The sequence below is a fragment of the Saimiri boliviensis genome, chromosome 1 (genome assembly GCF_048565385.1).
Source record: "Saimiri boliviensis isolate mSaiBol1 chromosome 1, mSaiBol1.pri, whole genome shotgun sequence".
In the NCBI taxonomy this organism is placed as follows: Eukaryota; Metazoa; Chordata; class Mammalia; order Primates; family Cebidae; genus Saimiri; species Saimiri boliviensis.
This window is the reverse complement of record NC_133449.1, coordinates 38,546,912-38,560,359: the sequence shown is the minus strand read 5'-3', so window position 1 is coordinate 38,560,359 and position 13,448 is coordinate 38,546,912. Positions and strand designations below refer to the sequence as shown.

Here is a 13,448-nt window from a genome sequence, read left to right as displayed (position 1 = left end):
CTCAGCATCAGCCAGGTGCAGTGGCTCATGCCCATAATCCCAGCACTTTGGGAGGCCAAGACAGGCAGATTACCTGAGGTCAGGAGTTTGAGAAAATCCTGGCCAACATGGTGAAACCCCATCTCTGCTGAAAATACAGAAATTCACTGGGCATGGTGATGTGTGCCTGTAATCCCAGCTACTGGGAGGCTGAGGCAGGAGAATCACTTGGACTTGGGAGGCAGAGGTTGCAGTGAGGTGCAATTGTGCCATTGCACTCTAGCCTAGGTGACAGAGTAAGACTCTGTCTCCAAAAAAAAAAAAAAGAAAAGAAAAGAAAGGAAAAGAAAACCTCAGCATCCTTTCCCTAATGAGAGAAAGTGAAACAATAAACCCAGGGAGGAGGGAGGTTCATGTAAATTGAAATTGTATTTTTTAATCATTTAATAATAAAAACGTATATTTTTGTAATTCCATTTCATTTCAGTCAATCATCTATGTCCAGATGAAGGACTCTGCCCACGCCACTTCATGTTATGCAGACTGGTGGTTCACAACATTTTCTAGTAACTGCATATTTCCACTAATTGAATAATATTCAGAAATATGCAGTTACTAGAAAATGTTGCATTATTATAGTTTATATATATATATATTATATATAAAAATAAACTATGCATTATTCTTTTAGGAAAATCATTATCAGCTTCTAAAGTTATAATAATTCTGAGCTAAACAAAGCCTTCTGAACACAAGAGAGTAAAAGTGATATTAAAGTATAAAATAAAATAAAAGTATATTAAAGTATAAAATAAAATAAAATAAAAGTGATATTAAAGGATATTATATCCACTCTAGTCTATGGAAGAAAATAATCTGTAAACTTTGTATTGTTATCCAGAGTTGAGAATAACTGATATACAAAAATTGATTCCAGGCAAAGTCTGGCTTGCAGACCAATTTTAATTAGCCCACAAAATCTTTTAAAAATCAGAAAATTTCCCACAAAATTCTGGATTTCCAGCTTTTCTTAAAATATCAGAAGCTCAGGCAACTCTGCTCCTTTCTTCCTGCATAATGAGTGGATAGAGCAGAGCAGCTATTCCTTGTAGGACCACACAGGTGCTCCACTCCAGCTCACACTCCGCACCAGTCCATACTGTGTTCACTCATTTATGCCACTGTCTGGCCCTGTAGGCATTTAAGTTTGCAACCTCCAGCTTAGATCATATTTTCTTTGTAGGATATTATAGAGATTGTAAAATTCAAGACAATAGCCACCCATCACATTTTTTAAAGATCTCCAATAAATAAAAATTGTGTGTGAAAATACATACGTATATACAAACTTTCATGTGTGTATATATATATGCATGTGTGCATATATATACAAATATATATATATACAAATATATATACACACACACACATCTTTTTTTCTTTAATTTAATTGAGACAGGGTCTTGCTGTGTTACTCAGGCTAGTTTCAAAGTCCTGGGTTCAAACAATCCTCCTGCCTCAGCCTCTCAAAGTGTTCAGATTACAGGAATGAGCGAGCCACCACACCAGGCCCACAAATATATATATACATGCATTTACATAAACACAAACACAATACATACACACATCCACATGTGTGTTCAATGTAGGCAGTTATAGGACAGTGGAAAGCTATGAACTAGAAGTCAGAAGACCTAACTTAGGATTCTAGTCACAGATCTCCAACTACCTGTGATTCCAACAAGGCTTTTAAATCTCTCTGAATCATGGAATGATCTGCATGCAGAATGAAAAGTTACACTAGATCTCAGCAGCTCCTCTACCTCTGAAATTCACTGCTTCTAGATTCTCCATTAAGAGAAGTAGACAAGTGAGACACAAATACATATAAGTAAAACTTATAGAGGGGCAGATAAAAGCTTACCTCATCATTTGTTAATTTAAGGAATAAATCTCCAAGAACGCCTTGGCGTGGCCACTTCAGGACCCTTTCCTGCAGCGCGTGAAGCAGGTCCAGGTGCTGCTGGACAAGGTACCGTAAAGAGCCAGGGAAGAGGCTTGAAACAGAACAGAGACGAATCACACACACCAGGTGTAGAGAAGAAAGAACCCTACAAATATACGCATGGCAGGGCCCATTCTCCCAGCCATCACCATACCCTGAGTCACAAGCCTGCATTTAGGATTTTTTTAAGTTTTTTTTTTTTTAAGTTTTTCATTGCACACCTAATAGCAGATATCCCCAGACTACAAAAACAACAAAAACCCTTTACTGATGGCTCCTATACAAATACATATTGAACTAATAAAGAGGCCCAGTGTGCCACGCCTGCAATCCCAGCACTTTTAGAGCGGGTGGATCACCTGAGGTCAGGAGTTTGAGACCAGCCTGGCCAACATGGCAAAACCCTGTCTCTACTAAAAATATAAAAAATTAGCTGGGCATGGTGGCGTACACCTGTAGTTCCAGCAACTTGGGAGTCTAAGGCAGGAGAAATCACTTGAATCAAGGAGGGAGAGGTTGCAGTGAGCTGAGATCACTCCACTTCACCCCAACCTGGGTAACAGAGTGAGACTCTGTCTCAAAAAAATAAACACACACATAAATAAAATAAAAATAAAGAGTACATCACTTGAAAGACCTTTTTAAACCTAACCTGGTACTCACTCATTTACACGACACTCGGTGGAAATTCTAAGGGATACCTTTTCAATGTTTTAGAGTTATTCCTATTTGATGGGCAAAATTGTCTATTCTAGTTAGTCTGGTGGATGCAGCACTCAGGTGGCCTCTACATGACCATTCTCAGCTACCAGTAGGAGACTGCTATTTAGGTATGCCAGAAAAATTGTTTACAGCTGGCAACTAAAAAGCTCAGGGAGTTGTAGGATGTGAGAGGGTTTCTTTTTTCCTTTTCTTCGGTGTCTAAGAGGAATACTGGGCCAGGACAGAGTGTTGTTTGGGTAGACTATTCAAATAATTTGGACGTGTGTCCCTGCCCAACTCTCATACTGAAATGTAATCCCCGGTGTTGGAGTGGGGCTTGGGGGGAGGTGACTGCGTCATGAGGGTGAATTTCTCGTGAGTGGTTTAGCGCCATCCCTTTTGATACTGTCCTACCAATAGTGATGGTGATTGAGTTCTCGTGAAATCTGGCTCTTTAAAAGTGTGCAGTGCCTCCGTCTTTCTCTCTTGCTCCTGCTCCGGCTTATGGCATGTCTGCTTCCCCTTCACCTTCCACCGTGATTGTCAGTTTCCTGAGGCCTCCCCAGAGGCGGAGCAGATCATGCTTCCTGTACAGCCTGCAGAACCTTAATCCAATTAAACCTCTTTTCTTTATAAATTGCCTACTCTCAGGTATTCTTTACAGCAATCTGAGAACAGCCTAACACAGTTACTGACCAGGCCCGGCCTGCTACTCCCTGAAATTTGCACCTTTTCTACTCTTCCATCCCTCTCTTCTATTTTGCAATGTACCTTGCAATGTACCTCAGAAGTAATGAAGGGAAGAAGGGAGGCATCAGAGAAGGGTGGGTGGAGAGGAGAGATAGAGAGAATCATGGGAGGAAGCGGAAGGGGGGCTAGCTGGGTAAGAGTGAGGCGATTAGAGGCCTATAGGAAAGAGGAAGAAAAAAACAAAAAGAAGCAGAGTTTTTCTGGGCTTCTAATTTGGTGACTTAAGGTAGGTTCCCTTACGCTTTCAGCACCACAAGTTTAACATACAGAAAAGAGATGGTCTGGTTCATCTGAACTTATCTGAGTATTTCCCCAGGGTCAAATGAGAGTAAGTTGGTGGACAACCGGGGTGCTCTGCCAACAAGCAAACCTTTGTTGGGACAATAGGAAGGACACCAGATTGAGAGGAGGTTTTTTTCCAACTCATTTCCAAGCAAAGCAAAGTGACCCCTGTGACTATAGCTGAGAGGAGACATATAAACACCAAAAGAGGGTACTCAGCCCCCTATGAAAAGATACAAGGAAGCCTGCTTCCTCCACTACCTATGCCTGCAGCCTCCACACATCCAAAGCCAGCTGATCCATTAACACAGGAGAAGAGGCCTCCTGATGTCAGCACCTACAATGGAACAGTGGGCTTAGGAGATCAAAGAAATCCCTACCCAGATCAGAGGGGAATTTGGAGGTGTGGCTAGAAGATATACTAACTGGGAGAAGACCATAAACCGATGGAGAAAAACACAACTGATTGTACTGAAAAAGCAAAATAAGGCTGGGCGTGGTGGCTCACACCTGCAATCCGAGCACTTTGGAAGGCCAAGGTGGGCAGATCACCTGAGGTCGGGAGTTTCAGACCAGCCTGACCAACACAGAGGAACCCTGTCTCTAATACAAATACAAAATTAGCTGGGTGTGGTGGTGTGCTCCTGTAATCCCAGCTACTCGGGAGGCTGAGGCAGGAGAATCGCTTGAACCCTAGAGGCAGAGATTGTAGTGAGCCGAGATCACGCCATTGCACTCCAGCCTGGGCAACAACAGTGAAATTCCGTCATAAAATAAAAAACAGGGCTGGGTGTGGTGGCTTATAACCATCACTTTGGGAAGCCAAGGAAGGCGGATCGCAAGGCCAGAAGTTCAAGACGAGCCTGACCAAGATGGTGAAACGCTGTCTCTACTAAAAATACAAAAAAAAAATTAGCTGGGTGTGGTGGCAGGTGCCTGTAATCCCAGCTACTCAGGAGGCTGAAGCAGAGAACCGTTTGAACCTGGAGAGGCGGAAGTTGCAGTAAGCGAAAATCACGCCATTCCAGCCTGGGTGACAGAGTGAGACTCCATCTCAAAAAAACAAAACAAAACTGAAAGAGCAAAATGCTGAGGCCTCCCCAGAGGCTGAGCAGATGCCAGCATGCCAGCTTCATGCTTCCTGTACAGCCTGCAGAACTGTGATCCAATTAAGCCTCTTTTCTTCATAAATTACCCAGTTGCAGGTATTCTTTATAGCAATGTGAGAAGAGCCTAAGCTATGACATGAAGTGTACTTACTGTTTCATAAGTTACATGAAAAACAATGACCTACAGTGAGTTCTGTATAAAATGTTGAAAATGGGCTTTAAACTTAAAAAAAAATTTAACAAGGGTATTCGAAATTAGGGAGGAGTGTAAAATCAGAAGACAGAGAGTAAAGGGAGAAAGACGCACGAAGCACAGCCACGCTTCACTTATTTCAGTCTTTCGCCTGGCACCAGACCTGACTCCCAGAAGCAGCTTTTTCAGAAGACAAAATATTCAGAGATCAGCTTTTTTTCTTTTCCTCACTGGAGATGAAATTATGGCAAGATGAGTAGTTTATTATTTCTAAAGCCTTCTAAGTATTTATCTCCCAAGAATATATACTTAATCAGTGAGGGAAATACACTAAAAGCAAGCAAGAAAAATCCAGTTATAGTTTCAGGTTAATAACTTAGCTTTTGCCAGCCCAGTAAGAGGCTACAGTAACTCCTGAGCTTCGCAGCAGCAGGTTCCCACCACCTTGGATGGGCATGATCATTAAACGTGTGCCACCTGGTGGTGATCTGTAGCATGACGCTTGCTGAGTTCTTGGCGGACGTAGCACTGGAATTTAGCTTGCAAGGCTAATGGACAATCCTGCTGAACTGATCACTGCCCCCTCCACAAGTGTTCAGACAGCACTGTGATCCTGAGGCTGTGGCTCTACCTAGGTCAGAGCCAAAAAAGCCCAGAACTCCAACTTCTTTTTTTTTTTTTTTTTTTTTTTTTACTACTACTCAGCCATAACAAGGGATGAACAGAACCCCAACTTCTGTGATCCTTCGACACATGACAACCTGGGTAACAGAGCGAGATGCCGTCTCCAAATTAAACTGAAAAATTAGCTGGGCGCGGTGGCTCACGCTTGTAATCCCACCTACTGGGGATGCTGAGGCACGAGGATCACTTGAGCCCAGAAGTTTGAGGCTGCAGTGAGCTATGATTGGGCCACTGTACCCCTCTCCAGCCTGTCTCTAAACAAACCAAACAAATGAACCATAGCCCTCTATCTCTGCCCAGTTGTCAGCCAGCAGCAGCATGTGCCCCTGCAACTTCCAGCCCTTTCGGCCAGGGGCAGGGCTGGCTTCAAACAGGCTAAGGAAGCTCTTGAGTGACTCACTTTTTTTTAAGAAAAACCTAAGGTTTTATTTAATAGGTTGGAGAAGATGTGGCCACCTCAGGCTTGAGTGTCAAGTTGTACTTGCAGTGGGGATTATTTGCATCCAGGTTACTTTACAACAGGGTAAAAAGTGTTGAAGCTTGTGTTTTGTGATGGGAAAGGTAGTAAATGTTAATAATACACTTATTTTCATCTTTGCATGGAGAAAAATGCCAATAGAGAAAAGGAATAATCTTGTTCTGCTTTGTATTTCCTTCAGCTGGAGAAGTTGGGCATGGTGGCTCATGCCTGTAATCCCAACACTTTGAGGCACCGAGGTGGACAGATCACTTGAGGTCAGGAGTTCCAGACCAGCCTGGCCACCATGGAGAAACCTCATCTCTACTAAAACTACAAAAATTAGCTGGGCATGGTGGTGTGTGCCTGTCATCCCAGCTACTCAGGAGGCTGAGGCAGGACAATCACTTGAACCCAAGAAGTGGAAGTTACAGTGAGCCGAGATTGCACCACTGTACTCCAGCCTGGGCAACTGAGTGAGATCTTGTCTCAAAAAAAATAAAGAAGAAAATAAACTGCACACAGAGGTTTCAGAAAAGCTTTTAAAAAAAGAAAAAGATAATGAGTGGAGGAGGATAATGAAAATATAACCCTAGGAGAGAAAAATAGCAGCACCACCAAGCTTAGAACCAGAGACTTCATATTCAGTACTAATGAAGAGTATTGGGTTGAAGCTTTTCCCTGCTTGGTCTGTGCAAAGAAAAAAGAGGGTTAGCCTAGCAAATAAATAACATGAATAGCATTATCATGGATTCTTGAAATAACCATTATGATGGGTTTTTTTTACATGGAGTTTCACACTTGTTGCCCAGTCTAGAGTGCAATGGTGTGATGTTGGCTCACTGTAACCTCCGCCTCCCGGGTTCAAGCAATTCTCCTGCCTCAGCCTCCTGAGTAGCTAGTATTACAGGCATGTGCCACCATGCCTGGCTAATTTTTATATTTTTAGTAGGGACGGGGTTTTTCCATGTTGGTCAGGCTGGTCTCAAACTCCTGACCTCAAGTAATCTGCCCACCTCAGCTTCCCAAAGTGCTGGGATTACAGGCGTCAGACACCGTACTCAGCTATAACTATCATCTTACTATCATAGAGGATTGTATGATACCTTTAATTTTTAATCTTGTAGGATTTGGGGGACAGATCTACTCCTTCCCGGTGATGGGTCAGAAGAGAATTTCTTAGAAAAATAGGAGGTGACAAGGCCAGGCGCGGTGGCTTACGCCTGTAATCCTAGCACTTTGGGAGGCTGAGATGGGTGGATCAACTGAGGTCAGGAGTTTGAGACCAGCCTGACAAACATGGCAAACCCCCGTCTCTACCAAAAACACAAAATTAGCCGGCGTGATGGCATATGCCTGTAATCCCAGCTACTTGGGAGACTGAGGCAAGAGAATTGCTTGAACCCGGGAGGCAGAGGTTTTGGTGAGCCGAGGAGGCACCACTGCGCTCCAACCTGGGCAACAAGAGCAAAACTCCAACTCAAAACAAAAAGAAAGAAGGAAAGAAAAGGAAGATAAGAGAAAGAAGAGAGAGAAGAGGAGAGGAAATAGGCGGTGACAGCAAGTCAACAGGGGCCCTCTCTTTTATCTACCCAAATCCTCTGCAGGGTCTGGCTTCTCCCCTATGATCTCCTGCCTGCTGGAGGCTTGCAACAGGGCTAGATAAACATACCTAGAAGCCCTACTTAACAAATCAACTGAGATCTGAAGGAAAAACTTATGGTTCAAGAGGGAAGATTGGGTTTTAAAATAGGAAGAGATACTCAGTGCTTCTGCCTCTCTGAGAAACTTTACCTAGTGCTGTTAATGAAGGCGGTGGCCTTAGGGAAGTGGTGTGATGTGGAGACCACACGCAGTACAGGGTAGGGCAGGCCTGCTTTGAATCCCGGCACTACTGGGCTCTGTGGCTTTAGACTTCCCTGGGCCTTAGTGCCTGTATCTGTAAGGTAGGGGTCACAGGGTTCTGCTGAATGTTCATGAAGTCATAAATCAAGTGCCTAGCAGAGCAGCTGCTTACTCCTCCCTTCCACAGTAAACAGTTATTTCTCTTTTCCCAGCCTTGCCCCACCTCCCCAGATTTTCAGACTAAGAAGAGATGCTGCTGGCTTAGAATTTTCCATGTGGAAGTAAAGCCACACCAAAGGGTAGACTGCCTTTAGATTTCAAAAGCTATATAGCTAGAGGCCATAGAGACTTCCAGAGGCCTGCAGTGCAGCTGGGAGGGCCTAGGAGGGGCAATGGGAAGGGTCAGATGGGGAAGGAAGTGCTGAGAATCTGGCAGCCTCTGAGAGAAGGTGAGGCCCAGTCTAGAGCCTTGCCTGGTCACAGCGTTAGCTGGGTCACCTTCGCCTTTCTGTTCTTGTCACTTTGTATTTTGTTCACCCTGCTTTTGTAGTAAAATCACTCTTAAAAATAGTTAAGCCCCTTGTGGGTTTGTCAGGGGGCCGTGCCTCACTCAGTCATTTAGGTAGGAGGATCAGCAGTGTGTTTGGGTGACTGAGTGTACTGTTGGCAGCCACCAAGTCCAGTGGATTCGGGGGGATGGTAAGGAGTCGGAAAATATAATTAGGGGCTTCCCTGGGTAGATTCAGAATTTACGAACCACCAGTGTATATTGCCCAATGGAATGTTTAAAGTAATAGTGCCACATATGTTCATAGCGGTCTATAATCCAGATTTCTCATTCCTTTGAATTGGCCTTTCCTCAATTTTTCTGGATTATTACATATTCATTACATTAATCTTTTTAACCAAGTCTCACTTTCCTCCTTCCTGCTTTCTCCGAACAGAGAAGGAAACAGAAAAAAAATCTAAAGACTAGGAACAGATATAGGTGGAGGAGTGCTGTAACATTGGGAAAGCGTGTTGTTACAACAGGTGGCAGACCCTGTGTGTGCCAGTGTGCATTACCCAGTGCTATGAGATCACCCACATGATAATAAGAAAAGCCCAGGTCCAGAGTTGTATCAGCCCTGTGTCATTTCTCTAATGGCCACTGAGTGCTTAAGTTTTCCACACATTCATTCCCTTGTGCTTCTAAGAGATCTGTGACCTATGGAGACCCCATGCAGATGGTAACAGAGAGCAATGCTTCCCTCACTGTAGCATTTGTTCCCCCTTAAAGTTTTTAAAAGGCATGTTAGAGACACTGAAGGCCCAGCAGAGTACACTCATTTTCTTACCTTAATGAAAATCTAAGTTTAAGGCTTGCCAGGGGTTCCCTATTGCTATGATCTAAATGTGTGCCCCAAAATTCATGTGCTGGAAACTTAACCCCCAATGCAACAGAACTAGGAGGTGGGGCCCATAGTGGGTGTTTAGGTCTGAGAACTCCACCCAATGAATGGATTATTGCCACTACAAAAGGTGCTTGAGGGAGTGGGCTCTCCTGCTCTCTCCTGCTCTTCTGCCACATGAGGCTACAACATTCCTCCTCTCTGGAGGACACGACAATAAAGTGCCATCTTGGAGCCAGCGATTGAATCTGCAGGCACTTTGATCTTAGACTTCCCAGTCTCCAGAACTGTGAGAGAATAAATTTCTGTTCATTGTAAGTTATCCAGTCTGTGATATTCTGTTATAGCAGCACCAAGTAAGCTGAGATACCTGCTATCACTGCCTCTTCTCTTTTCAAAGACTGTTTCTGGAACTCTTTATAGGCCCCAGACATCCCAAAGTGGAAACAATAAACCACTTACCTTAAATCCTAATCACTCTGAAAAGCAAAGGCAATGAGTGCATGGATACCTTCTCTCTTTGGAATTCCTCTTTCCATCAGACCCCTGGAATGTGGCTTTTATCTTCAAGATCAGAGAGATGTTAATGACATATTTTCTTTCAGATTCAAGCAGTTCCAGGGCCACAGTCTGTCTTTTAGCTTTAGAAATAAACCAAAGAGGGACTTGATATTAACCATTTCTTCCTAAAATCCTATTAAATGCAAGCAATAAAAAGCGATAAAAGGATATTGAAAGCAATAAAAAGGACCATCTGCAAGTTTTTGAAAGGTAGAAAGCAGAATAGAGGCACAGTAATTCATTCAGCAGAGCAAAGGGCACAAAGTCTTGGTGTCCCCATCTGCAGATGAAAAATCTGCTGAGAAGCAGCCAGAAGGCTCAAGGATTGGAGACATCAGGGGCAACATAGAAAGTGCAAATAAGGGGCAATGCTGAGAGCAGGAGCAATTGTTGAAAGTCTACACAGGAGGCAATTGAACCTCCAGATCCTCACCCCCATGCCAGATGACTTCCTCACTTCCTCCCCATGGCAAAGAAGAAAAATGAAACTAGAGAAGTCCTGGCTTCTGGGATCTGGGCTAAAGACTTTAAACATAGTAGAGTTGAGATGCTAAAATGAAAACAAAAGGGCTCAGGGAAGGCTTCACACTGAACAGTGAGACTTCCCTCAGCCTCCTTCCCCTGCAGATCTAGAGTGCCAGCAGCCAGGTTTAAACTCTTCAGGCAGGAGATTGGAGGGTCTTCCACTTGAGAAACTGAACTGCCCAAGGAAAAAAATCCACCGACACTGAAATAAAGAGGTCAGCTATCTGCCAGGCAAGGTGGCTCATGCCTGTAATCTCAGCACTCTGGGAGGCCAAAGTGGGTGGATCGCCTGAGGTCAGGAGTTCAAGATCAGCCTGGCTAACACAGCAAAACTGCATCTCTACTAAAAATACAAAAATTAGCCAGACGTGGTGGCGCACACCTGTAATCTCAGCTACTCAGGAGGCTGAGGAAGGAGGATTGCTTGGAGGCAGAGGTTGCAGTGAGCTGAGATGGTGCCACTGCATTCCAGCCTGGGCAACAGAGCAAGACTCCATCTCAAAAAGGAAAAAGAGGTCAACTATCAAAAAGTTAATTTGCCATCTGATTAGCCTGTCTATAATGAAACCCACTGATTTGCAAGCCTGGTCAATACATTCCAGGGTTTTTCTAGGAACTCTTTCTTACATATATTTAGCTAAGGATGCTCATGCTTTTGAATAAAGCTTATACTACAAAAGAAAGAGAGGAAAAAAGAATATATACTTATATTTTTTATAAGGAGGGAGTACCCTAAAGAAACAGAGACAATGCAGGATACAAAAGAATAAAAACTTTTAATCTTACAATTCATATTCTCAAAGAGATACAAGAAACATATTCCAGCCATTTAACAATTACAGGATGCTAGTTTTAAAAAGAGAAAATAATTTTTTAAAAGGAGAAACTTTTAAACATCGCTTAAAAGATAGAAAAAATTAAAAGAGTAGAAGATGAAGTAAAAGAAATTTCCCTGCTTAAAAAAAAAATAAGAAAGAGATGTATTGAAGAAAAGTAGAAGAGCAAAAGATGGCAGTTGGAAAATCAGTCCAAGAGATCCAACATCGGATTTCTTTTTCAGAAAAAAGAAAGAAAATGGATGAGAAGATATTATCAAATTAGTAACAGGGGGAAAAAAAATCTGAGGACATGTGTTTCCAGAGAAAAGGGCCCTTATGCCCAGCAAATTTAATGAAAAAGACTCACATCATTCTAAGACATATCACATCACTGTGAAACTTCAGCACACCATGGATAAAAAGAAGATCCTAAAAGTTACCAGATAGAAAAATCAGGTAACATACAAAAAACTGAGTATCAGAATGGCACTGGACTTCCTGCTAGCAAAATTAGAAGCTGAAGGACAATGGAACAGTTGCTTCAAAATTATGAGGAAAAATATTTAATATTTGGCCAAATTATTAATCAAGTATGTAAAACCATTTTTGCAAAATTATGACAGCAAGGGAAATCTGACATAGTTGACTCTATCTTGTGTCTAACCTCAAGCTGCCCTTGTTCATTCCTGGGCATAGGCTGAGCTTTTGAGAGCAATTTTGTTCATAGTTTAACTTAAAGCAAGGATGATAACAGCCCTTTCCAAAACTAACCCCATGCCCTCCAATTTGGTACCCACTATCTTTGAAAAACCAATGAAAGGCCAAAAGGTGAGTATTATGAATTATGAATTCATATGATGAATTATGCTAAGATGTATAGGCATAGTTAAATGATAATCAGCCATTGTTCTGGAGGTCACAAGATTTGTAACTTCCCTGGTTATTGCTATAGATAATATCACTACTGTAGAAACTAAGATTGGTCTTTTGAGACATCTTTCCAGACTTTTCCACTTCTGGAAGCTGACTCACTCCACCTGGATCCACAACCAGTGACTCAACCAGTCTTGTGGCCCTCACCCACAGGCTGACTCGGCATCTGAGGACCAGATTCCTATAATTTCATCCCCAACCAATCAGCAGCACCCTTTCCCTATCCCTCTGCCCACCAAATTCAGCCTTTGAATTTTCAGGGAGATTGATTTGAGTAATAAACTCCCATCTGCTGCTTAGCTGTCTGTATGTTTATTCAACTCTTTCTCTATTGCAATACAGCAGTCTCAGTAAAGCAGCGCCACCTGCACAGCAAGCCAGGCAAGAAGGACCCACCAAGCGATCACATATGTGGAAGCTACTGGACAATGTGTTCCCCCAAAACCAGGAGTAAACCAAGAAACCAAGGATACAGAAGATGGAAAAAAAAATCAATAACAAGCAAACAGGAATCAAAAAGAGGAGAAAGATTAAGGGAATTCTTTTTTAAAAAAAATTTTGTGTGTGTGTTGTTTTTTGGGAGCAGTTCACACTGTAGATGACGGGAATTCTTAAGAAGACTGGAAAGTCCCAGGATGACGGCAGTACACTGGGTTAAAGCAGGATAGGCTGATGGAGGCAAATGCTTGTTAAAAAAAAAAAAAAGGATGAGCCGGGCACAGTGGCTCACGCCTGTAATCACAGCACTATGGGAGGCCAAGGCAGGCGGATTACGAGGTCAAGAGATTGAGACCATCTGGCCAACATGGTGAAACCCCAACTCTACTAAAAATACAAAAATTAGCTGGGCATGGTGGCGTATGCCTGTTGTCCCAGCTACATGGGAGGCTGAGGCAGGAGAATTGCTTGAACCCAAGAGGCAGAGGTTGCAGTGAGCCAAGATCATGCCACTGCACTCCAGCCTGGTGACAGAGCGAAACTCTGTCTCAAAAAAAAAAAAAAAAGATGGCTGGGCTTAGTGGCTTGTGTCTGTAGTGCCAGCTACTTGGGAAGCTGAAGCAGGTGGATCACGTGAGCCCAGGATGTTGAGGCCAGCTTGGGCAACAAAGGTAAACTCCACCTCAAAAATAAATAAATAAATGGATAAAAATAAATTAAAAATTAAAAACATTGATGATGTAAATAGTAAAGTTTCTGTTATATTGCTAAGAAAA

At 42.9% G+C, this 13,448-nt stretch overlaps 1 protein-coding gene across 3 annotated transcripts in view; it reads right to left on the bottom strand.

Moving 5' to 3' along the window:
- Nucleotides 1-13,448, bottom strand: part of ARHGEF33 (Rho guanine nucleotide exchange factor 33) — a 141,903-nt gene that overhangs the window by 66,017 nt on the left and 62,438 nt on the right. For all 3 annotated transcript variants that reach the window (XM_074396251.1, XM_039462414.2, XM_074396260.1), the window contains exons 11-12: nucleotides 9,909-10,038; nucleotides 1,904-2,036 (exon numbers count right to left, since the gene is read on the bottom strand). In XM_074396251.1, the coding sequence (XP_074252352.1) occupies nucleotides 1,904-2,036; nucleotides 9,909-10,038 (263 nt within the window). The remainder of the gene's footprint in view (nucleotides 1-1,903; nucleotides 2,037-9,908; nucleotides 10,039-13,448) is intronic.